At 37.2% G+C, this 24,903-nt stretch overlaps 2 protein-coding genes across 3 annotated transcripts; both read right to left on the bottom strand.

Annotated features, from left to right (window-relative positions):
• Positions 1-532: 532 nt before the first annotated feature.
• Positions 533-4,134, bottom strand: LOC127797159 (acyl carrier protein 2, mitochondrial-like). Its single transcript, XM_052329767.1, has 2 exons — positions 3,841-4,134; positions 533-989 (listed from the first exon to the last, which is right to left on the bottom strand). Exons 1-2 carry the CDS (start codon positions 4,063-4,065, stop codon positions 813-815), a joined length of 402 nt encoding a protein of 133 aa, XP_052185727.1. The 5' UTR covers positions 4,066-4,134; the 3' UTR covers positions 533-812.
• Positions 4,135-6,368: 2,234 nt separating this feature from the next.
• LOC127797968 (peptide chain release factor PrfB1, chloroplastic) lies at positions 6,369-23,265 on the bottom strand. Of its 2 annotated transcripts, XM_052331215.1 has the most exons (8): positions 22,964-23,265; positions 22,249-22,320; positions 20,800-21,020; positions 12,198-12,401; positions 10,734-10,815; positions 10,342-10,562; positions 7,364-7,550; positions 6,369-6,813 (listed from the first exon to the last, which is right to left on the bottom strand). In XM_052331215.1, exons 1-8 carry the CDS (start codon positions 23,229-23,231, stop codon positions 6,527-6,529), a joined length of 1,542 nt encoding a protein of 513 aa, XP_052187175.1. In that variant the 5' UTR covers positions 23,232-23,265; the 3' UTR covers positions 6,369-6,526. The 2 variants fall into 2 exon arrangements, with proteins under 2 accessions (XP_052187175.1, XP_052187176.1); XM_052331216.1 differs by lacking the exon at positions 10,734-10,815 and having other exon boundaries at positions 10,342-10,557.
• Between the last annotated feature and the right edge of the window lie 1,638 nt (positions 23,266-24,903).

Raw genomic sequence — 24,903 nt, forward strand, 5'->3', positions numbered from 1 at the left:
GAGAAGATAAGCAGCTTGAGGGTAGGCCTAGCAAAGGTTTGGATCTATACATCTGGATCCATGCTATAATTCGAAGATTTTTTTTGGTTTATGACTGGATAAGGGGGTATCCACTTACCTAGCTGCTACAATAAAGTCTAGATCACAGACTGAAAAGGGAGGGCAACCTAAAACAAAATAACAAAACCTTACATCTACACACACACACAAAAGAGACCAAACATCTATTGTTTGCCCTTTAATCTGATAAAAAAACAGAAGACCTAACCCACAAAGTAGGATCCACGTACAGATGGACCTTGGGGTCGCCTCTTGCCCTGTGATGTGAAAATGAGGGGCCAAACCCTAAAGCCCCTTTTGAGGGGGCTCATTGTCAGGGTGCCAGAGGAAGTCTCACGAGGAGGGGGATCAGAATCGCAACGCTCCCAAGTCCAATGAGGTTGGAAGGGAAATTTTAGTCAAGACGCCCACGACATTGCCATTACGAATTCTTCTTCCCATTTTTCTGAAAAGATGGCATACAAGCTCGACAATACAATAATTTGTTCCCAAAGTATTATCATTTCAGCAGTCATTAAACAATGAAAGTGCATCGCAAGTAGCATTAACAGGGATCCATGGATACCCTAAATACATCCCAACCAACCTGAAGAACCCACCCGCATGAAAACAAAGAATTAGTTTGATGTCCAAACCAAAAAACACAAGAAGCATACCCTCCCTCTCTTCAGATGCAATGAGTTAGCAGTTCCTCCTCAGGCAGTCACAGGGACCGGGAGGAAAAATTGCGCTACCTTTATTTCTTTTCATCATCATTTTGCCTGAGGGTGGGATGCGATGAAGTCAACAGCAAGGTTAATGGTGTTGATCTTGTCAGCTTCATTATCCGGAATCTCAAAACCAAACTCTTCTTCCAGTGCCATCACGACCTCTACTGTGTCTAAACTATCCAACCCAAGATCATTCTGGAAATGAGCATTTGGACTTACCTGCAGGAGGCCAGGACCAGATCTTAAGCATATGCTCCAATGCAAGAATTTTACGCCGGGGGGGCGCGGGGGCATGAATCTTTTCAAAATTAATGCATCTTCAAATGAGTATTCACTCTAAATTCACGTAGTTACTTTCTAGACTTGTAATGTGGTTTTAGTAATCGCCGCATCATGGGCAAGGGTGTTACCATTTACCCAATAATTATTATGCTCTACAGAAGTTAAAATATAGTAAGACGCATTTAAGATGAGTGTTCAATGTGTATCAAGACTTGCTCAACAAGTCCTGATATCCAAAAATTATAGCAAAACACACTACCAAAAACAATTATGGAAAAACAATTAGTTTCTTCTAATTTTTTTTGCAATTAAAAGGGAGAAAAAAAAAGTACAGCAAAACACAGCATAAAAAGTTGCAGAAAGACAATTAGTTTCTTTTAGATTGCAAAAGAAATTAGAAGAGAGAGAGAGAAAAAAAAATCAGTAGATCATATAATGAAAACATTTCTTTCTTAGCAATTAGTTTCTTCTAAATTGCAACATAAATTAGAAGAAAGAAAAAAAAATAGACTACAATGCCCAACAAAAAACAATTATAACATAAAATTAGTTTCTTCTAAATTACAAAAGAAATTAGAAGAAGAAACACAAATGAAACAGAACGCAAACATGAGTAGCTCTCTAGTGAGTGAATATCACTGCCAAAGGATCCCAGCAAGTGGGAGATCCGGCAGACCTCCAACTTACACTACTAGGCTTGACCCTCATTGATATACAAGAAAATACAATCAAATCAATAAGAAATAAGATCTAGGATGACAAATGGACAAGAAATAGAGTTTTAGCACACCTATATATATAAGGAATGTGCCTTGAGCCTTGCATGAAGCGTGTGCCTCATGCGCCTAGGCAGCGCCTCAAGCATGGCGCTGCGTCTCAGTGGTGATGAGGTGCACAGAACTGCACCTCTGTATAAATAACCTAGGCACACCTTTGACAACTATGAACATAACCTTAAGAAATCAAAAGAATTCCTAAATGTACCTCACATAGGTTCTGAAAAGAAAAAAAGCATATTGCATAACCTTTAAATTATTAATCATCAACTTATCTAAAAGTTTAAACAATTAAAAGATGGTGATCATTTGATCTTTTATATCTATATTCTCAACATATGTTCTCCTTTATTCTACATATGTTTCTTTCATATTATTTTAATTGGGTGGGAGCCGTAGCATAAATCTTTACCTTCTGTAGCACATGCTCTTCTTAAAACATACATAACAGTTATCTTCAGAAATCAAAAACACCAGAATTTACATCACATAGGTGCTTAAGAATAAAACATCTCGCATTGCCTTCAAAAGTCCATTCCATCCAGTTCTCGTTTCTTTTTTCTTGTAAGACCACGTATCCACCCTAATATTCTTATATTAGTTGTGCTTATATTTTACACATATTGGCATTTAATTACCCAATATTATGTGTCATACAAGAAAGATGATTTTATAACTATAGGATAAAACTTCCCTTTTGGTTAATTTTTAAGATCACATAAATGCTAGATTCATTCTCTACTTTAACCAACAAGTCTTGATTCCATGAACTAAATCATATAACTTAATGAAAAAAAAAAATCATTTTCCCCCTTTAACAAAATAGGCTAGACTATTTCTCCCACAAGAAAATGACCTTTGGCTCCTCATCACGTCAATGGCAATACCCTTTATGTTGAAGAAAACTTGACCATAGCAAGCACAAAAACCTTAAAATATTTGGCTTTGTATCATTGGAGCAGAAGTTTAATTCCATCCATGTGATTCTTTATCATCCTCTTAAAGGCGATAAAGATGATTTCAAGGATTTTTTTTGGGTGAATTAGGACAATTAATTTTTTTTGGAATGATGAACTTGACTTTGGGGCAACTAACAATATAATGTTGTTGGTTTGCCTTGTGGCATAAACTTTTGTGCCTCCGAATCTATAACCCTGACTTGCTAGTTCCCGATAGTGATGGCATTCGCTTGCGTACTCAGCCACAAATCATAAAATTCTTAATTTCACTCTGTTGCTTTACTAGGCAAACCTCTTCATAAACTTGAAGAACCATTGTCTTGAAAACAGTGAGAAGCATATCTCCCACGCATTGAAAACATTACTTTTGTTTCTTTGATCAAAGCATTAAGGACTTTTTCTAAGCCTAAAAAGACCATTAGTAGGCCTCTCATCAACAATTAGTAGACTGATTATAACAGCCATCCATTGTCTATACGTCCTTACTACTTAGAGCCAGACTACAATAGGCTTCTCTGTATATCAACAAAACTAAATGCCAAGTCACGACCATCCAACATTGCAACCATTGTTCAACATGCGGATTTCCATTTCTGATCCAAAATCAATTAGTTACTAATTTCTATAATTCCTTAGTTTACTTGAGAAAAAAAAAAAAACGAAGAAAATTCTTGTAACATCGATGCATCAATTCAAAACTTGGACATACGATCATTGTAAAACACAACCCAGAGATTAGGAGTCAATTCAAACATAACATTATAACAAATCTTCTTTGTTTTTCATTAGGAGCCAATTCAAACATTCTTTAAATATTGATGCATCATATCAATTTTTCATTAGGAGCCAATTCAAACATAACATTATAACAAATTTTCAGCGACGACACCGCAAAGGTGTTTATCGTTCATCTCAGTAACAACGGTTGTAGAACACAACCCAGAGATTATCATTTGGCACGAGAAACCTTAGTTTAGTTTTATTTTCCTTTTTCTGATTCATTCATAAATAATAAGGACAAAATAAGAAAGAACTCGGTCGGGGTAGTATTACCTTGGAAGGATCAACCTTCTGGAAGGCCCTGACGACCGTGATGACACGATCAGTAACCTCGGATTTGTCGAGGAAAGAGCCCCTCACCTCCTCCGATAAGTGCCGCCGCCACAGCAAATTGCTACCGCTCAATGCCAGGGAGAAGGTTCCGCTGCTAGGGTTCTGGGGTACATTGGATCGACAGTTAACTCTCAGGTACTTGAGAACTGCGTTCCTCGCCGCCATTGTTTTGGAGAGTCCCAACGATTGATAGTTCCTTCCAACAAGTCTGCGAGCAATGGATTGAAGGATTGGACGAATTTGGAATAAATATTTAAAGCAAAAGGTAAGGCGAAGCCTGAAAAGTTTATTACCTGAAAATACTTTTATCTTTTATAATTTACACTAATTAATTATTTAGTCAATACTAAGCATAAAATAACCGTGATATTAAATATATAAAAATAAAATAATAAAACACCACATTTAGTAGCCATCAAACTACAATTACAAATTCTTATAAGTTGTCGATTGAAGTAAAGAGAATAGAAAATAGTAGGTTGGTCATGAGTCATGAGTCGGAGTAAAAAGGACACGAAATAATGGTTGATTATGAGTTGTCAGTCGAAGTAAAGAGGAAAGGAAATGGTATGTTGATCATGAGTCATCGATCAAAGATGGGAAATGGTAGTTCAGTTATTACTCACAGATTGTTAGTCGAACCAAAGAGAAAGGGTCGAGATCAGTAGAGATGACGACGTCCGACGGAAGACTCGATTCTTCTGTTGGGGTCAATGAAAGATGGGAGATAGGGGCCAAAAACGACGATCAAAGGCAAAATGAAAGATCAATTTGGTCATTTTTCTTTTGCTATTCATTTCTTTTATTTTTTTTCTTTCCAACTCATCTCGCATGCAACTATTGGGATCAGTTGAGATAGTGATGATCGACGAGAGACTCAATTCTTCCGTTCAAGTTGATAGGAGAACGGAGCAAAGACAACAATTAAAGGAGAAATGAAGAATTAGTTTGATCGATTTTTTTTCAGTTATTCCTTTCTTCTGTTTTTCTTCTTTTCAATTTACTCACGTATTATTTTAAATTAGTTTAAGTAATTAATAGATATAAATTATAAATATTATATATTTAATAGATCTAATTTGAAGTTGAGTGTGATGAGTTATAAGGAAAATATATGTTTGGGCTCAAAGGTAATGAAGAATTACATTGGGGCTATTTGTGAATATGATCCCAAATGAAAAAAATAATTCTTACTACGAGGTGATAGACCGAACGCGTAAGCTGCCCAACATTTAATATACAATAACGATATTTTATCTTATTTTTACTTTTGTTTGAAATGATAGTTGTACTCTTTAAAAGGTTTTTATATTAATTTTAATAATCACAATGATTATTAAAATTAATAAGAAAACGCCCCATTTGTTGCAACTTAATTAAAGAAATTATAGTTTATAGTTTCTTAGATTATAGTTTCTAAAACATAGAATAAGTTATGAACTTGTTTGTTGCAGCTTCTTAGAAGTTGTAGTTAAGTAGTTGTAGTGTTTGATACTATAAACTGTAAAATAACTTATTTTTATATAATTATCCATAATACCCTTAGTAGTTATAGAATGATAATTTAAAAATTAATTAGTGTATATGTATAAGTTTCAAGTGTTATAAAAAAATTAATTAAAGTATAGAGAGAGGGAAAGATGACGAGAAAGAGGAAGAGATTTGAAAATGGAAATGGCGGTGAAAAAGAAAAACCCATGATTGCGTAGATAAGAGAGTAATTTTTTGCTAAAAATAAGGGTAAAATTATCATAAAAATGTAATTATTTAAGCAAAAATTGTAAAAGTTGAGGTACCCAGCTTTAAAAAAGCCAGTTTTTACCTATTCTAAAAGCTAGTAAAAGCTATAAGTTAGAATTCTATAAATTAAAACAAACACTACATCCCATCCTTTTTGAAGCTAAAAGTTAGAAGTTGCAACTTTTAAGTTACAACAAACATGCCAACATGTTAAACTTTTTAAAACTTTACTGTAAAATTTTTATTATTATTCTTATGGACGGATATTCTTAAATTTTGTAAAAATAGATAGAGAAAATTGGATTTTTTTAAAACGTCGTCCTTTAAATTACAAAATTATGTTCAAGCTTCTTTATTTAATTTAATTAGACTTACTAATTATAAAGAAAGAACCAATGTTGCCCCACTTATCAATCTCGTATAAAAATAGAACATTAAACAATGACATCATATTATGTATTCAAGGTCAAACAAGTAACTGCCTGACATGGCTTTCCTACTCCTATTGCTGATTATAATATAATATGTTGGGGTTTATCACCAATGGTTTCATGCTGGGATTGAATGTTTTGAGTTGGCTGCTTCATTCATAACTTGCCCGGGATGAACAATTTGTAAAGCCATTTTTAGGTGATCATTTGAGCCAAATATATCAGTACATTCGGTTGGTGCAACTGGCATGAAATGGAGATGAGAAGAGGATTGATAGATGACACTGACAGAGCACACAGTGGGGAGAAAACTCGAGCACTGGTACGGCATTCATCACAGAAACAAACAAATACATAAAGATTTTGCATCCTGTGGGGAGAGGAAATGAGCCAATATAACTAAACAGCAGTTATAGGAAGTGTCTACGTGCAAAATTACATTTTATTCCATCTACCTACATGGCAGCACTGTACTTGTACTTCAGATAAGCTTTGATGAAGGGATCCAATTCACCATCCATTACAGAAATGATGTTCGATGTCTCGTGTGCTGTCCTTACATCTTTCACAAGTTTGTATGGATGGAAAACATAGTTTCTTATTTGTTGGCCCCATTCTGCCTTCACCGCGTCTCCCCTGATTTGCCTAATTTCAGATGCTCGTTGCTCCTCAGCAATCACCAATAGCTTGGCCTTCAACCTGCTCAGAGCCTTGATCTTGTTCGCTAGTTGGGATCTCTCTTCTGCATTATGGGAAAAGAACACAGCCTTCAACGCTAGAAATGAGTCCACAAACCATCAGTTCTCAATGTATGAAAGGTCCTTACTTGTCTTTTCCATAGTAAAACCCATGTTGAAAACCAAGTGTATGGGGTGTAAGTTCAGTAAAAATAGAAGTGTGGATGATGATGTAATGAGGTTTGAAGATCAAATTATTACCTAATAAAGATCAATTTAGATATCTCAGATAAATTGTTCAAATATTTTGAGGATGTTACTCCTAGAATCAAGGAAGGGATCATCCAAGTGGGAAGTGCATCTAGTATTTTATGTGATTGTACAACCCCTTAAGATCTAAAAGGAAAGTTTTATGGGACGAAAGCATGTTGTCAGTAAGCTGTCATTATAGTGTCATTTTTACCTCCCTAAGAAACAACTTCCACCATACAGCTGAAATGTTTATTCCATCCATGAATTTCAGCAGAACAATCAATACAGGTTTATATAGCTATTTGGCATAACAATAGACCAAACATCTTATTAATATGCAAAAAGAATAAGTTAAGACTCTACCTGTGCAGCGAACAGCGATGCCCGTTGGGATATGGGTAATCCTGACAGCAGTTTCAACTTTATTTACATTCTGACCTCCTTTCCCACCTGCCCTCGAGAAACTGATTTCCAAGTCTTCTTCAGGTATCTCAGCATCAATAGATTCATCAGGAAGAAGAGGCATAACTTCAACACCAGAAAAGCTTGTCTGTGCAATTAAATGTTAAAACACAAAGCAAGCTTGAGTTAGATGAAGATCACAAGAGCAACAGAAAGAGGTTAATTCAAGATAAGGCGGCCTCTGTCATATTAGTATACTCTCACATTCTATTCCCATATGCAACTAATTGAAGTCTTACAATATTTCCTCTAAACAAATTCAGCCTTCCATTACCACTCTTAACAAGTTTAGCATGCTAACCTTCCGTTTAACTATTTTCATATTCATGGCATATTTATTCCTCCAACTACTTTAAAGTAACTTCATATGTTTCTCTAGCATACAAATTATTCATCCAGCTACAAGAAAGCATGAAGCCTCATCCATGTACAAGCTGTGTGGTTATCTTGAATCTCAAAATGTTTCTAATAATCTTTTCAGGAAAAACAGATTTGTTAATGCAACATAAATATAGAGGGGGTGGTTTAGTGATCATATTCAAATGGTGTGAATGGAAGAGGAGTGACATCCTCATTAGGGCATGAAGTGCACCCATTCCTAACAGATATTTCACCTCTTTGCACATCATACATGGGCCCACACATTATCTTTTTATATGCATCAGTGGTTTCTGGAAAACAATTTCCTCAATCTCTGTATGTATATCCATTTGTGGGTTTATATGTTTGTATGTCATATTCAATCTAATAATGATATAAAAGAGTGTCCCCAGTGCACGAGGCTCCCTAATTTGCAAGGGTCAGGAAAGGGCCATTTTTGTATGCAACTTTCCCTTTTCTCTTTTTGCAAAATGGCCATTTTCACAACTCAAACTCGTGCCCTTTCAATTGGAAAGGAGCAGCATTAGCATTGCTCCATCCAAGTTTTGCCCTCTAGACCAGCTTGGTAATTTAAAGAATCACAGGCTCAGCGACTTACACATAAAGTTTTTGATCTTTTTTTTATTTTTCATTTGAATCTGATTTGTGTAATTTGTCTCTATGATTCATTGAAATTTTTGGAAATTATCATTGCAATTCACAGGGGGAAAATAGTAAATTAGGGAATTTTTGGAGTGAACAAGAAGTGGATGTAACCTTACACTAGAATCACAACGAAACAGCTCGTGCAGAGTTGTCGCATGAGACTATGTTATGGGACAACTATGCCCACAGATGCCATACTTAACCTAAAAATAAAAGTTGTCAATATAGGGACAATTGAAGGGCCAAATAACACTGCCCATTACTGGGGTTCAACGAATTCAAGGAGGGGAATTCAGAGGGGACAAAACTGTAGTTATAGGTGTTAATGGAAATGGGTACCTGCCCCAATGGGTACACGCCAATACAACCCCCCCTCCCCCCCAAAAAAAAACACAGGGTGAGTATAAATTTGTGGAAAAATTCTCAGCTATGGATGGTCGGGGAGTGGTAGGTCCACCGACCAGTAAATATTTTTAAATCATTTTCATTTTGTTCTATATACATTTAATTTGTTTCTTCAATCAAGACAGAATTTTTATCTAAAAAAAATCGTTAGATGTTCAGATCTCCTCCTTATTTTTAAAAACATATATATTTTTAATCATCAAGAGGTAAGTCTTGGTAACAACAATAAGGTTGCTTCTTTGTGATTTGAAGGTCATGGATTCAAGTTACTTTATCTGCTAATTTGTTTTTGCATTATTTTATTTTTTAAAATTTTAGGAGTAATTTGGAACATAGGACATTAATATGGCGGGAAAGAACATAGTTGAGAATACAAAATAACTTTTAGGGATAAATTATTTTAAATTTTTATGAAAACTTTGTGACTAACTAGAACTGAGTTCTGGATGGTGACAACTGTAAAAGGTAGAACAACAAATGCAGAAAGCTTCAGGGCCCTAAACAAAATTATGGAGAAGCATAAACAAAATTATGGAGAAGCATTGTCTCTGGCCATTTACAAACTGGGCATTTCCATCTTTCTTGGGCCTCAATCCACTATGAAAAAGGACTAGGATTATTAAATTTGAGATAACAGATCTAGTCAAGCCTGAAAAATGTCCCAACCGAATTCTAGGTATTTCCATCCCGGCATCCCCATAATCCACTCTTGTGGTTCAACCTCCCGGTTGGATCACAAATAGAGTGCCAAAAAGAACATCTTAGACTAATCTAGCAGACTGGCCTAGAGTAAGTGAAAGCCATATTTTGGTGATCTAAGGGAAACATGGTAGGATGGTTTAAGTCATTGACAAATGGATTCCTATTCTCCTACTGCGCACAGTTTGCATGCAAGCAGCTTTAGGCACATCCCTCTTTCTTAGCTTAACAAATGAAAGTAAATCTTTGAGGATGAAAAGAATTGAGTTGAATATGCAACATTGGAAACAAATGAAAAGAGTTGGACTCTATCCAAAACATCATTATTCCAGGAGAGTTCAATAGGTGTAAGCTAACTACATAAAAATTGTAAAGTACTGCAATTTATATAGAACTGACTTAGCCTGACTATCTTCAAAAGACCATTGATGAATTGGCCCAGTGGATCCACCTGTTACCACTTCACAATTCACCTTGAATGGAAACTTTTAGCATATGAAGAAGTTCTTCTCAATAAACGTGTACGTATATTTTAAAGAACAACATGGGTGGCCTCTATTTTCTTGACTTCCCATTGCTCGGTTTCAAAGAAAGAAAATGGAGTTCCTTTTTAACTTGTGTGAACTTGTATCTTCAAGAACATTAATGTTTTGGATGCCCTGCTTTTCGAAGAAATTAGAAAATGGGAGAGTAGATTTAAACATAGTGAATTACCTGCTGTAGAGAATAGGTTAACATAGTGAAGTTACCTGCCGTAGGCCCTTTGCATTGAAAGGAGATTGCCGCACAATGCGATGCGTTCCTTTCTCTCCAGACAAATATCCATAGGCATAACGGCCTTCAATTTCAATTGTTGCTGACTTAATCCCAGCTTCTTCTCCCAAGGACTTCTCAACCACTCTTGTTTTGTATCGTTGCTTTTCTGCCCATCTCACATACATTCTGAGAAGCATGTCAGCCCAATCCTGCACTGGAGATTATCAAACAAATTTATATAAAACAGACTTTGCAGCTCACCATACAGATCTAACAAATCTAGAAAAAAGTTGAATGCATTGGACCATTGTGCAAAAAGGTGAACCTAGTGCATGAGGTTCCCACATTGCAGGCTCTAGGGAAGGTCAATTGTACACAGCCTTACCCCTATTCAGCAAAGAGGCTGTTTCCTGACTTGAGCCTGTGATCTCAGGCCACAATGGAGCAACCTTACTGTTGTGCCAAGGCTGCATAGGACCATTGTGCATGGCAGTGAAATGAACATATCCAACCAAGTAACTTTAATGAGATAATCCCAGAAGACAGGAAGAAAACAATCTCTCACTCAACATTGGTGACAGCAAAATAACTTTTATGTACAGGAAATAACCAAACGTCATTCAATTAAGTGGAACATTAGACTACCATCATTTTGAAGTAATTGATTTTAGCTAAGTAACCTATTTATATGACCTGCTAAAAGAGAGTCAAAATAATAGATTCCAGCATGAAATGCTCTTGTCCACTGTGTTAGTGTAGACAAATGAGCATGAAACTCAAATTCAACCATCCACGCAAATCACCACAAATGGGATACTAGGCCATTTGTATTGTATTGTTTTGTTTTTTGTTGTTTTTTGGGTTAGATAACACTAGCTTGCACAAGGATACCAGGCCATTTGTTCTTTAATTTTTTTGTTAGATTACACTAGCCAGTGAGCTAATTTGAGATTGTTTGAGAAACACTGTACCCATTGGAGTTAGCAGGTATGTAGAAGGGACCAGGTCATCAAGATATTCCAAGTGAATGATGCAAAACATGGTAACTTCTTAATCTCAAAAGAGAATGAATAAAAAGAACATATTAAACTGATCAAATGTGTTTATAAGCCAGAATCTTCGGTAACATCGTACTACATAAATTTTTTTTGACTACAATCCAGTCTGTTCAGATAAAAAATTAACTTCAGCATGAGCTTCTAGATGAATGTTTTCACCTTGAATGAGTTACTGACACAAATTGAATGAGAACAACACTGTTTAAGTGATTTCATAATTTATCAGCTGTCACAGATTCCTTCTTTAAAACAAATCCAATAGTAGGCTTAAATTGAATGCAAGGTCATTACAGTTTATGACAGTGGATGCCATCTCTTTTGCACAGGAGATATGCATTATCTATTTAAGTGTACCAAAAATTAGTAGACACTGATAGAAAAAAGAGCATAAATCATATGCTTAGGGCCAGGAATAAATATTGGATAATCTGTTCTTGACAGATGCACAAGACAGCCAGACTAGCAGACAATAGTGTTATGTATATCACCTTTGCATTTTCAGAAAGGAATATAGTCCCTTCCACGTGATTACTGATTGATTTACACCAGCAGAAAATTTTTGGCAGTTATTCAGTTAAATATCTAAGAAAGGTTTCTTCACAAGGCAATACCGTCAACCTACTATTGAATGAGGAAATAATCTGCTGAGGACAATGGATATTGACCCTATGTAATCTAGTAACATATACAACAAGAAAAGAAGAATTTCAATAAAGACAAATATATAACCAAAAAGAATAAGAGGAAAAACAAGTCTATTGTCACTTCTAGGTAGGAAGAATAACAATTACCTGTGCATCAGTACCCCCTGCACCAGCTGTAATATAGATAACAGCACCTTCCTTGTCATATGGACCAGAAAGCAGTTGAGTCAACTCAAAACGATCCAATGCCTTGTTCAATTCCCTTACAATGCCGGAAGCCTCTTCAAGAAGTGTAGCATCAATGGAGTCCATCTCCTCAGTAAGGTTAACTATTGTTTCTGCATCTTCAATCTGCATGAAATATATTTGTATATTCATTTTCAACATGGAATGTCCTTTAGTACCAACCAAGGCATAAAACATCAATAAAAATTACATCTGACAAGGGAAAATATAACACCCGTAACTTTGATTAAGAATTTAAAGAAGAATAATGGTGAAGTGGAGAGTTGACCTACAGATAACTGTTGGGTTGACTGCAGGGAGTGTTGATGAGCAGGCATGAAGAGTCAACCATCAATCAACTTTGGGTTGACTTATGGAAAGCAAGCAACTAAAACTCGTGTAAGCATCTGACTTTAAAGTCAAATTTGGATGAGTAAATGAAGAGGTAATTGGTTGCAGTTAGTATATGTTATTACTTATTAGGCTTAATGAGAAGGTTCTAATGGCATGAAAATTATTAATTTTGTTTAAGCTTTGTGAAAGTTAGATGAAGAGCTAAATTAAGGTGATTAAGGATAATTAAATGGATTCATGTATCCTTCTACAAACTCCAGCTATTCTTCATGATTGTAGGACATTCTAGAAGGAGGTGAGTGTTAAGACCCTAGGATTTGCCTTAGGGTCTAGGAAGGAATTTGGTAAGAATTAAAAGGAGATAGGGCAGAAAGGGAGGGAAAGAACAGAATGGACAGAGTTGAGGAAGAAGAGAGAGAGACAGGAGAGAGAACTAGGAGAATTGGGAGACGGAAAATAAGAGAATTCAAATCATTCATTAAGCTGTCTTCCTCTAACTACTCAAGCCTATTTATAGGCTTACAATTGAAGATGCTAACAACAACAACCGAAAATGCAACTAATGCAACTAATAAGGAAAACACATGACATGTATTATTAATATATCCTTGGGGTCGTGACAATCCCCACCCCTTCAAACAATTCTTGTCCCCAAGAATTGACAGTTGTTGACCCCATTCCTCAGCCAATTCCAACCTTAACAATCTGATTTCTTCTTCCCCTTTTCTTGTGCTTATCTCGTATTCTCCTTTTCTTTTGCCTTTCCAAGTCTTTTTCTCAAAAAATAGCAGTACTAGGATTTGTTGCAACACCCAATTTGGCCATCCACCCCTTCCATATAGCTATCAGAATTAATTTCAATTGACCTGTCATACCTTCCACCGTCTCATCTCTAATAGTAGAGAGGGATTCAAACTGCTCTGCAAGCCAAAACCAGAATTGATGCAGTTGCTCTCCAACGGAAATTTGAACAAGCAAAACAGCAAGAGTCTGGTTTTCCTTGACAACAAATTCCTCTACTGTCTTCCCAACATCTGTTCCTTCCTCATCTTCAGTAGGGGTCTCTATTGGAGTATCTCTTATTTCTTGCACATATAAACTATGATTCCCACCGACATCCTTGCTCGTTCTTTCCTCCTTGCTGGATTTTTTTGTCACAATTGGCTGGTCCAACTCCAAGTTTTCCTTAGATTCGTGTTCGACCTGATTTATAGCCATAGAGGTTCCTTCAATCTGTTGGCTGCTCTCAGTAGATTTGTTAGGCTACAACTCATTCTTTCTAAATATGGCTTCCAAGGTGCGTTCGTGATCCCTTGCTTTCTCAGCCGCTTGTTTCACAGTTGTCGGCATCATCATCTTAACCAATGATCTCAATTCGTCCTTCAGACCTCTAATGAAATTGGAGACAAGGCAGGTTGCAAGGTCAACATCAAAGACCTTAATTCTTCAAACTTATCCTGATACTCCATCACCAATCCGACCTGTTTAAGTTTGTGAAATTCGTCAATTGCTTCAGTCATTAACTTCTCTCCAAACCGGTCACCTTGGTCCCCCACAAACTCAGTCCGATTAACCTCTATTTCAGTCAGAATACTGACCTGATACATCCTAGCAAGCCGAACCAGCAATTCATCCATTCGATCCAGCTCTTGCTTGAAGTTAGTGCAACTTTTCTCCCACAATTGCACGTCACTTTCCCCAGTTTCCTCAGTTCCTCTTGAGTTGAATCCAACAAATCTCCCTATAGAGAAATGTTGAGACTGCATCATAGACATACTATTATTATGAAGCTGTTCTTTTTGGTACAAGTCCATGGCATAATCAGCATTGCCACCTTTGAATCCCAGTAAAGCTGAAAAATCTTCATTCCGTATGCTGAACTCTTGGTTTTGCTGAACAATGGGACTAACTCCAAGGCCTTGTTTACGAAGTGAACCCAATTGTCCTTGAGACCCTCCAGCAAAACTGGGATGGCTGGTTAGCTAGACATGGCTTTGAGATAATGGCCCACCAGCAGTTGGATAGGAGTTTCTTAGCATAGAAATCTCCTGTGGAGTAGCTTGTTGAAGTACAACACTGATTAGTCTGTTAGGGCCTTGAACACTTAAATTTCCAGAGCCACTGTTGGCAGCTAAATTTAGGCTAGAAGCAAGACCAGGCATAGACGATCTCCACCAGAACTCATGCTTCTCCCGATTCTTCCCCCACCTACCATATTTCCCATTGAACTGGTTATTCGAGGACCAGCATTTCCTAGAATTGGAGACAATCCAAGTCCTAGAACAGCACTACGATTACCCATTGCTGCAGCAGTTGGCAAAATGCTAGGGATAGAACCACCAACTCCATTATTGCTGCTACTAAATCTAAGGCTTCCAATAACACCAATTCCACCTCTATTTGTCATGCTTGAGTGACCATGTGAGCTTCCAATTACACCAGAAACCTCTGCCTTAGCTACTTTTAAGGCTAATAGTTCCTCTTTTAGAATGATTAATAACCTTGAAAATCAATCTTCCATCAATTGTTCTGTATAATCTTCTTAAATCTTTGATTCAGGAACAACCTCCAAAGTTCAGTTGTTGCTGAGCAGCCTCCAATAATCACCTCACAGTAGTCGCCTGGGAGAATCACCCTGATCTAGCTGCTTGGAATTCCCTTATGGACCGTTTTTTACCGCACCTTCCTTCACAGCTCGGTCACATGCAGTGACCAAGATCCAATTGCTTTGGAGCAACAGCCAAAGTTACACGCAATGGCCACACCTTCCTTCTCGCCTCGCTCAAGGTTATGCTTTCTAGTCTCCCGAATTCAATTCCTCCAATCTGCAATTGAATTGCTAAATATCGGACTTGCTTACAATTGATCACTATCTACCCACGGTCAAGCAAGTTCCATGATCGCCCCAGCCAGGGCCTTCTTCTCCACCCAATCACCATCCAATGATCATTAGAATTCATGCGAATTCAATAACTCCAGTGGAGTCGCCCCCCAATCATCGTCCAATGTCTTGCTTCTAAAGCGACTTTCGCTGCGCAACTCTTCTTCCTACTTGATCTCAGTTTGTCACTAGAAGCAATTGTCGATGGTCGTGCATGCAAATCATGATCCTCCCGTCCTGTATCAAATTCGTTGCGGATTCCAACTCACTTGGATTCTCATGGTAATCGCTTGCAGTGTTCAAAAACGCGCTAGGCGCTAGTTGGGCGCCAGGCTGGGGCCTAGCGCCTAGGGCGCCTAGGTGGGGCTTAGGCGGCGACTAGGAAAAATGGTTGTTATGGTTGTTTTTTTTTTTCCCAATGAACTGGTATTAATGTATTATAGATAACAGCAAGCTTGTTGCCACCGCAAGTAGCAACGCAAGCTTGCTTCTTGTTGCAGCAGTAAGCTTGCGTTGGCAGCAACAAGCTTGCAGCAAGCAGCAAGTTGTTGCTACTTGCTGCAGCGAGCAGCATGCATAGTGGAGGAAGACGAGATTGAAGGCAGAGGAAGATGGATACATACCGGCCAAGAGACAAGATCGACGGCGGCGGCGAACGATCAAGAGACGAGATCAGCGGCGAGAGAGAGACGACCCGCGATGAACGACCAGAGAGAGGAAGGGAAAGGGGAAATAGAGAAAGGGAAGGGGGAAATAGATCGCCCTAGGCCGCGCGCGACCCATGCGGTTAGGCGCCGCCTAGGCCATCTAGGCGGCGGCGTGGCCCGATTAATCGGACCTGGCGCCTAAGGTGCCAACCAGCCTTTCTTCGCCGCAGCCAGTGGCCGCCTAACGCCTAGGCCGAATTTTCGAACACTAATCGCTTGTAATCGCCCCAAGCTTGTGTCCACTTACCCAATCACCGACCTCTAATTGGAATTCTCCTCAATCTTGATTCGCTCAATCTCTGCTTCAATTCTTTAAAATTCGTTGCTCCATGAATTGCCTGGCTTGCTCGTCCTCAATTCCGAACAAAATCACCAAAATCCTAGCTGAGCCAATCCCCTACTTCTCTTTCAGATCTGAGCCGACACTCGCTACTATCAATTTCGACAATTGAAATCCAACTGTTCGGAAATCTCCTGAGTCATTCGGAAATCTCCTGAGCCAGCTTTGGAACTTGCTTCTACGAGTCGCCGAGCTCTGCTGATACCGCTTGTGAAATTCACATCTGGACAAGATCACTTAAATTGCCACCTGTGAAAATTGCCACCTGTGAAAATTGCCTCTGAATAGTGATCTCAATCGTTAAAGGCTTTGCTTCCGATCGTGATAGCCTTCAAATTCTGAAAATCAACCTTCGGAATTTGTTGCACGGAATCACCTTGGTCAATGGCTAAACTTCCAGATCATAGCAGAGAATAGTAGGCTCTAATACCAAATGTTACGACCCTAGGATTTGCCTTAGGGTCTAGGAAGGAATTTGGTAAGAATTAAAGGGAGATAGGGCAGAAAGGGAGGGAAAGAACAGAACAGACAGAGCTAAGGAAGAAGAGAGAAAGACGGGAGAAAGACCTAGGAGAATTGGGAGATGGAAAATAAGAGAATTCAAATCATTCATTAAGTTGTCTTCCTCTAACTACTCAAGCCTATTTATAGGCTTACAATTGAAGATGCTAACAACAACAACAGAAAATACAACTAATGCAACTAATAAAGAAAACACATGACATGTATTTACTAATATATCCTTGGGGTTCCTTGGGGTCGTGACAGTGAGCTGCCCCTTAGCTTGATGAAGCAGGTAGCTGGATGTTAACCTATGAGAGAAATACATTGCAAAATGGCAGCCATCAGGGCTGCCACAAATCCAGGTGCTTCAGGAATTTGGATACCTATAAATAGGCCTCTGCGCCATTTGATTCTAAAGTAGAGCAATAGAGAGAGAAGCTCTCCCCAAGGTAGAGAGAGAAGGAAATAGTGGATAGAAGAAAAGAAAAGTGAGGAAAAACTGAAGGAAGATAAGAGGTTCTGCTGGAATGAAGAAAAGGTTGCTGGAAGAAGTAAGAAGCTGAGGTAGAAAGCTCGCATTGGCTGAGGTAAGGTGCATTACATGGTTTCTCATGTGCATGTTGAATGATTTATGCATGAAATAGTTTAATGACAGTCTAATGTGCAAATTGATGTGTTATATGGATGATACAGGAACATAATGTGGGTTTGTTGCATGGAAATGTTAAGTCTAGCATGTAATGGAGGTTCAATGCCATGAAAGGGGTGTAATGTCCCTTGTGCAATGGTAGACAATGCTGGCTAATATGAGCCTATGGTCTTGGGCCAAATAATGTGAGAATGATGCCAAGGAAAAATGAGGCTTGAACCTAAGGTGAGTGTGCACTCAAAAGTAAAATGTAACTACTCATGCCATTTGAATACCACCATTTCAGCCTTGCCAAATGTTCATATTGGGTGAAAGTAACTTCACAAGGCATTATCAACAGGATGCCTATGAATCAATATACCAAATCAATACAAATATAACTGATTATGCTATGGTAAAGCCTAAAGTAAAGATATGGTCATGGATAAAGATGGCTGGAGGTGAAAAATTTACATAGCTAACCCCAAATAGTGGGATTAACTCTTGTTTCTGTTGTCATATCTTATAGAAAAAGCCTAAACCCCTTCATAGGTTAAAGGTAAGGCCACCTTTCTTCACACACTTAGACAAGTTTCCTGAGCAAACAGCTACACAAAATATTAACTAGACAACATTATAATAAATTAAATATAATAATAACATCTTGCTTCAGCATGGGAAATGGGACAGGCGGAACATACAAGACTAATCTAACTTCATCAAATGCTTGTGATAACGTTGTGAATCTTGTGATCTTTACTTCAATGTATTGAGTTGAATATCATTTGATGCATCTTTTCCCTCTTTTTCCGCTGTTGTTTCTAGGTCCAAAGTCAAAGAACTGTACAACTGGAGCAGCTCTCCCTACCCATTTTGTTCAAGGCTTCTAAAGAGTGATATGATGTTCACAGTTGTGCTGGCTTCATATTGAGCAACTACATCTCTATTTCAGTAACCATTTATTGACATATTAATAACTATTTATTTCCAATTGATAGTTCATATTCTGGTTAAAGCTGCTATTCTATTAAAAAGACTGGAAAAACATAGAAAAGAACCAAAGGTGATCAGTACTAACTGGAATTACAGAAGACATGTTTTAGCCCTCCCTACATGCCAACAAGTAAAATGGAAGAGAAAATTTCTCAAGTGTCTAAAAGATTTGATGATTAACCTAGCCTTACACCTTTTTTTACTCTTGATCTGATCAGAGAAATAGGAATATTATCATCCTTGAGATGGACACTTAAAAAATTCCTTCAAACCAGGAAGGACTATCTAACAACCAAAAACCTTTTTGTCGACGTTTAGAATTAGTTGACCGTGATTCGTAGGCCCGCAATGAGAAAAATGAGCACAATAGCAAAGAGGAGAAACAAATGGAATGAATGAAAAAACAGTACGCAAGGAAATTTTTACGTGGTTCGACTAGAATGATGCCTAACCTACGATTGTTCTCTGTTTATTCCAACAGAGTAACAGTATATCATTATTCCCCACCCGCCTTGCAATGGTGTTTTTGAATCCTATTTATAGTGTGGGGTGTTTACAATTTACATAAAGTCCAAAATGATAGGATAATATCATGGAAACAAGATATCCTTATCCATTCCATAAAACTAGGAGTGGGTTCCGTATTACCAGGGATCTGGTTTGCCTCAGATAAAGTAGATGGGTCCTTACCTCTAGTTATTCCGCGGTCTTGTTGTTATGCGAGCTGAACGGTTAGGCCAATGAGCTGAAAGTATTGCTGAGAGCTCGCTTGATTAGCCAGCGAGCTAGGCGCATCGTTGGGAGCTCGCTTGACTTCGCGGTCTGAGCTTGGGTCTCAGTGACGTGTGATCTTGTTCTGATGAACTCGGCCTTAGGCCTATTGGGTTTCAGGCAATTGGGCCGAGCTGCTAGGTCGAGTCCAGCCCATAAGAAGTGGTCCGAAAAATATCCATAACACTTTTGCACCTGTATTACAAATATTTTCAGCCTCCCCAATTATGCATTTTCATAAGCTAACCTCTGTACTGCCTTCCTGATTCAGCTCAACAGCAATATTAAAACTAAGGAGGGAAGCAGATAAGAGATTCTCTTTTGGTTACTGAGTCACAGAGGGCAGGAACAAAATGGGGATTCGCAAAGAATCACTTTTTCAACACTACTCTTAGTGCTTCAATTCCTTTGGAATAATACCCAAAGTTCACATTTCATGTCTGACAGTTCCTAAAAATTGTGCCCCCTTAAGAACGGACCAAGGAGAATCAGAGCCGGCAATCACCTCACCACTAAAACCACTTAAAGAATATAAAAAGATAGTTCAGAAAGTCACGTCTATACCCTTTTTTGAGGGTTTAATGAAAGAATCCTCTTAACAAAAATTGACAAATAGAACAGATTCACTAATAGAAGGAGACAAGAGATAGCCTTATACCACTAAAAGTTAAAAATTCTATTTTTACTTTATAAGACAGCTATGAGTTAGATTGGATCCACCACACCTTCCCACCCCCTCCAAAAAAAAAAACTTGTAGATTCAAAAGAGGAAGTCCTTATTCTATTATTTGGTAGGAAAAGCTGAGTTGGATGATGCAAATGGTTCAAGCTTCAAAGAAACAGAAAAGAAGATGATAGAAGAAACAGATTCTAGAAGTATATAAAGAAGTAAAATAAGTATAAGTTACTATAATCACAGTGGGTAATACATTATCTCTCTCTCCTCTTTATATCTCCTTTTCATAATTCCAACACCTCATATTTACTTTCAGATCTAGTATCATTCTTTGGTCTCAAACCTTTTTACTATGGACATAGGCTTAAACAAAAATATCTTTGTGTGGGAATCATAATAGGCAACTGATGCAATTCAGTCTTTTCAGTGAGCTTAACGTGCACTGTCTTTATTAAAGGGAACAACATCGGAGTTTCTCTTTCCACTAAGGTTTCATATTGGTTCCCAAGGAAACAAAAGTTGTTGAGATGATTTGGTTGACAAGAAATAAACTTTGCCCCTTGTCTTTGCTGTAAATTTGTGAAACATAATCTTTGAATTTAATGTTATGAATTTGAAAGAACTTATAGCAACAAAAATTGTTCAAATTACCAAATAAAAAAGTGTGGACCTGGATTTTGAATTCAGTCAGAAGTCCCATTTTGTCTTTGACATCATTGAGTGCCAGAAGGGTTTGTTGGGCTCCAACACGGTCATCCCAGAAGGAGCTATCTGCTGCTGCCCTCTCCAAATCAGCAAGATCATCTTCCAACTTCTTTAGACCAGCAGAGTCTCTAATCTCTTCAACGCGTCTTGAAGTAGTTTCAACATCCCTCCTTAGGGAGTAAAAATCTGTCAGCCATATTTCAGACTATTAAGACATGGTTGAGGGTGAGCATTGGTACAAAAAATAAAGTTGCTCTTTCGTGGCTGGAATCTCATAGTTTTGAGTTGCTGAAACTTCTTTGCAAAAAAGCAAAGATAAGTTTGCATAAAAGAAATGAACATCTGACCCTCGGAAAGCAGGGAGCATGTGTACTGGGGACACCCTTTTTAAGTAAAAGAAATCAGATAAATAACCTGACTTAAAGGGGCCAGAGCCTTCATACAAAAAACCATATGATATTGCAAAAATTAAACTCAGAGATTCAAGTCATCAATGAAATCGACAAGTAAGATTTAATTATGTATATCAATAGTAACATGACCTATCATATCTCCAATGTAAAGGTCTATCAATCTCAAGGCGCTGACAATGCATGTGGTTAAGGTTAGGGTTGCAATCGAACCGAGCTAAACTTCGTTGAGCTTAGGCTCGAGCTTGACTCGAGCCTTAGAGCTCGGCTCGAGCTTGAGCTCGATTAACCTAAACCGAGCTCGAGCTCAACTCAAGCTTGAGCTCGACAAGCTTTTGGCGAGCCCGAGCATGGGCTTGAGCTCGAATTTGTTAGAATTATTTTTTAAAAAACCTGATAATCTGATATGTAAATAATTAACAAATATAACTTTAAATCGAACTTAATAATCAACAAATCCCAATAGCAAACTATGTATTAATTGATTAATCTTCAAGTCACAGTATATCTTATTATCAAAACATTTTAATGAAAAAAGTGTATTAAAGTTTTGCACTTAGTTTCTTATCGTCAAAACATTCTCAAAATCAAACTCAACAAAATTTAATGATATTATTATAATAATTTAAAGTTTGATAAATTTATGTTAAATAATATTTTTATAAAATTATGAATAAATTTATTAATGTATTTATAAACGAGTTTATTCATGAGCTATTCGTAAACTTCTAATTGAGCTTGCTCGCAAGCTAACGAGTCAAGCTTTACTAAGCTCAATTTTAGCTCGTTTACAAATCGAATTTCAAAGTTAAGTTCAATCTCAGCTCGTTTACCTTAACGAACGAACTCCAACAAGCTTTTATCGAGCTGAACACCGAGCCGCTTGCGAACGGATCGGTTCATTTGCGACCCTAGTTAAGGTCTCTACTAATCAAAACTAAATGGTTATCATCAAATACATTATAAGCTACTTAACAGAAACAATAAGATTTGACCAGACATACCTTGCACAGCCCATTCCCTTGTTTCAATGCTGTCTCCCACACTCAACTGACTCTCCGGTGCCGCAAGTAAAACTGACCAACCCACAGAATGAATTAAAAAACATCAAACAAACATATCTAAACTGTCAAAGTCCAAATTAAACTACAATCTGTTACAGGGAAATGTAACTATTATAGAAGTTAGAACCTACACTAATGAAATCTTCTCCGATGAATAACAAGTAATTTACAATGATTGAAAACAACAACAAAAGTAGAATAAAAAAGGCAGGATCAGTACAACGCAATACAAAAAAAGTCCCATTAGATGTCTTACCCGATTATAGCAAGGCAAATAAAGCCTTTTAGGCATTATTTAAGCAGGAATTTTACCAATTAGTAACCAATTAGCTGAAAGAAGATGGTAAGTAAAACATAGCAACCGGACGATTGCTGCAGAAATTTAATTGTACTAAGTTGTAGACAGATGGTATAGAGTAACAGCCACAGAGTTCAAGAAAAATCCCAATAAGACCTAATTAGATTCTACGTAAATGGAGCAAAACCCAGAAATCCTTCGGGAAGACTAAAGTACAACGTGTACAGAGATACATAGCAGAACGGAGCCATTAAAATTCAAATGAACTGAACTAAACCCACAAAGCTGTTGCATAAACAATAGAGTTTCGCATTATTCAGACGCAAGAAAAGAAGGAATAACTAGAAATTCACGCACCGGTTGGAGTAAAACGGGAAGGAGGCCACAGGCCGGTGGAGGCTGAGGGTGATCGAGAACCAAGAGAGTGGTGAAAGTGAAGGGAGGAAGTGGATTTCAACGGGAATTGGAGAGAGAAAGGTAATCTACCGATTTTGGGGGATATTGGGATTGTTGTCGTAGTGGTTATTGAGCAGTATACCGGTGGTCGCAGGACGGATGAAGGCGTAGCGAAGCTTGCCTCCATGGTTTTTGTGATATTATTCAGAGAGAAGAAGAGTTTTGCCATTGCAGCATTGTGATAAGATAAAGCAGGAACTGACCATGGGCCGCCCTCCTCAAAAGCCCATTTTAAGAACATTGGAGCATTTTTTTTTTTTTCAAATAAAAATATTCGTAATAGTCCTCTAATTGATAATGATGACGGTAACGCGGTTACAAGTTTTAGGTATACTTCACACTAGATATTATTAATTTTTTTAGTTTAGGGCACCAATTTTTAACCTTATTTGTACACATTTATCTTAAAAGAATGACCATTTATTTAAGTTAAATGGAGCAATGCATAGTGCATGAATTCCTGATTCCATCAATTGTGACGTTTATGACAACTTATATTAGATTCTTTGTATGCTTAATTTATCATCGATTAAAGGCTTGGGTGGGTCAAAGAGAAACAATGCCACATCAGATGCAACTAAAAAATAGTTTCTTTTTTTTTTCTTTTTTTGGGCTAAGAAGAGATATATATATATATATATATTATAAAAGTTTATACAGATATTTGTACTAAGAAAACTTCAATCAGAAACATAAAGAATAATAAATTGTAAACACAAACACTGAACACTAATCACTACGATTAATCATCACATATCAAAATAGGTCTTGGGGTCTTGGAAGATATGCTTGGGTAGAAAGACTAGGTTAGGGAATAGCACATACAATAGCTAAAGTGAGAATACAAGAGAAGACACTAGATGTTGTTATTTATAATAACACTTTTGTTACTCAATTCTTAACTAATCATTTGACAATGATAACCTTAATTTGTAAGCGAGAAAAACAATGGTAACGCACTAATGATAGTGTGGCAGAGTCATTGTTGATGACCTTAATTTGCAAACGAGAAAAATAATGATAACGCACTGATGATAGTTTGACAAAGTAACAATGACGAATCTTAGTTTAACCCAAATACTATATTCTAATCAAAGTCAAATCTACCTTCACTAGATGACCAAGTGGTATTAATCGGACAGAAAGGCAAAGAATTACAAAGATAGATAACAAGGCAAGTGGGGTGATAGAGGTTTGTGGCTCGCAATAGTGTTCTAGCAATGAGAGATTGGAAAAAGAGAAGAAAGATTGAGAAGAATGACGATAAAGAGTCAAGAAAGAAAAAAGAGTTTGAGAGACGAAAGAACAAAACTGCAATAACATTCTGTTGTCTATTATTATATATCATTGCCTCTATTATAGTGCCTTGGTCCCTCTATAACTCTATCTCAATTTATCCACTTCACCAATGTTGCGCTAACTTCTCTTATTTTACAACTCCTCTTTCTCTCGCAAGAGTTGTTGATGTGATAACAACCTTCTATTATTTGATCATTTGAATTAAGAGGGGTTGGTCTTCAATCCAAACCTTTCCTATTGCCAACCAAAAATAAAGTTGAAAAACTATTTTCGTTTTTATTTTTTCTATCAATTAGAACCATGATCAGGTAATATTTTATAAAATTTTTATAATTTAGATCACACCTTCTAATATAATCTTCCCATAAAAATTTGTTACTTTAATTTCCAAGGAGAAGTCTTTATTTGTATTTATGTATGTTATAAGAACAAATTATTTAACTCATCTTAAACTTAAAGAGTGTCTCATGCACAAACTAGTAGTGTTCATCAAAATGCAATAAAGAAAATAAAAATAAAAATTATAAACAAAAGTCCCGTAT

This window comes from Diospyros lotus, chromosome 3 (assembly GCF_014633365.1).
Source record: "Diospyros lotus cultivar Yz01 chromosome 3, ASM1463336v1, whole genome shotgun sequence".
In the NCBI taxonomy this organism is placed as follows: Eukaryota; Viridiplantae; Streptophyta; class Magnoliopsida; order Ericales; family Ebenaceae; genus Diospyros; species Diospyros lotus.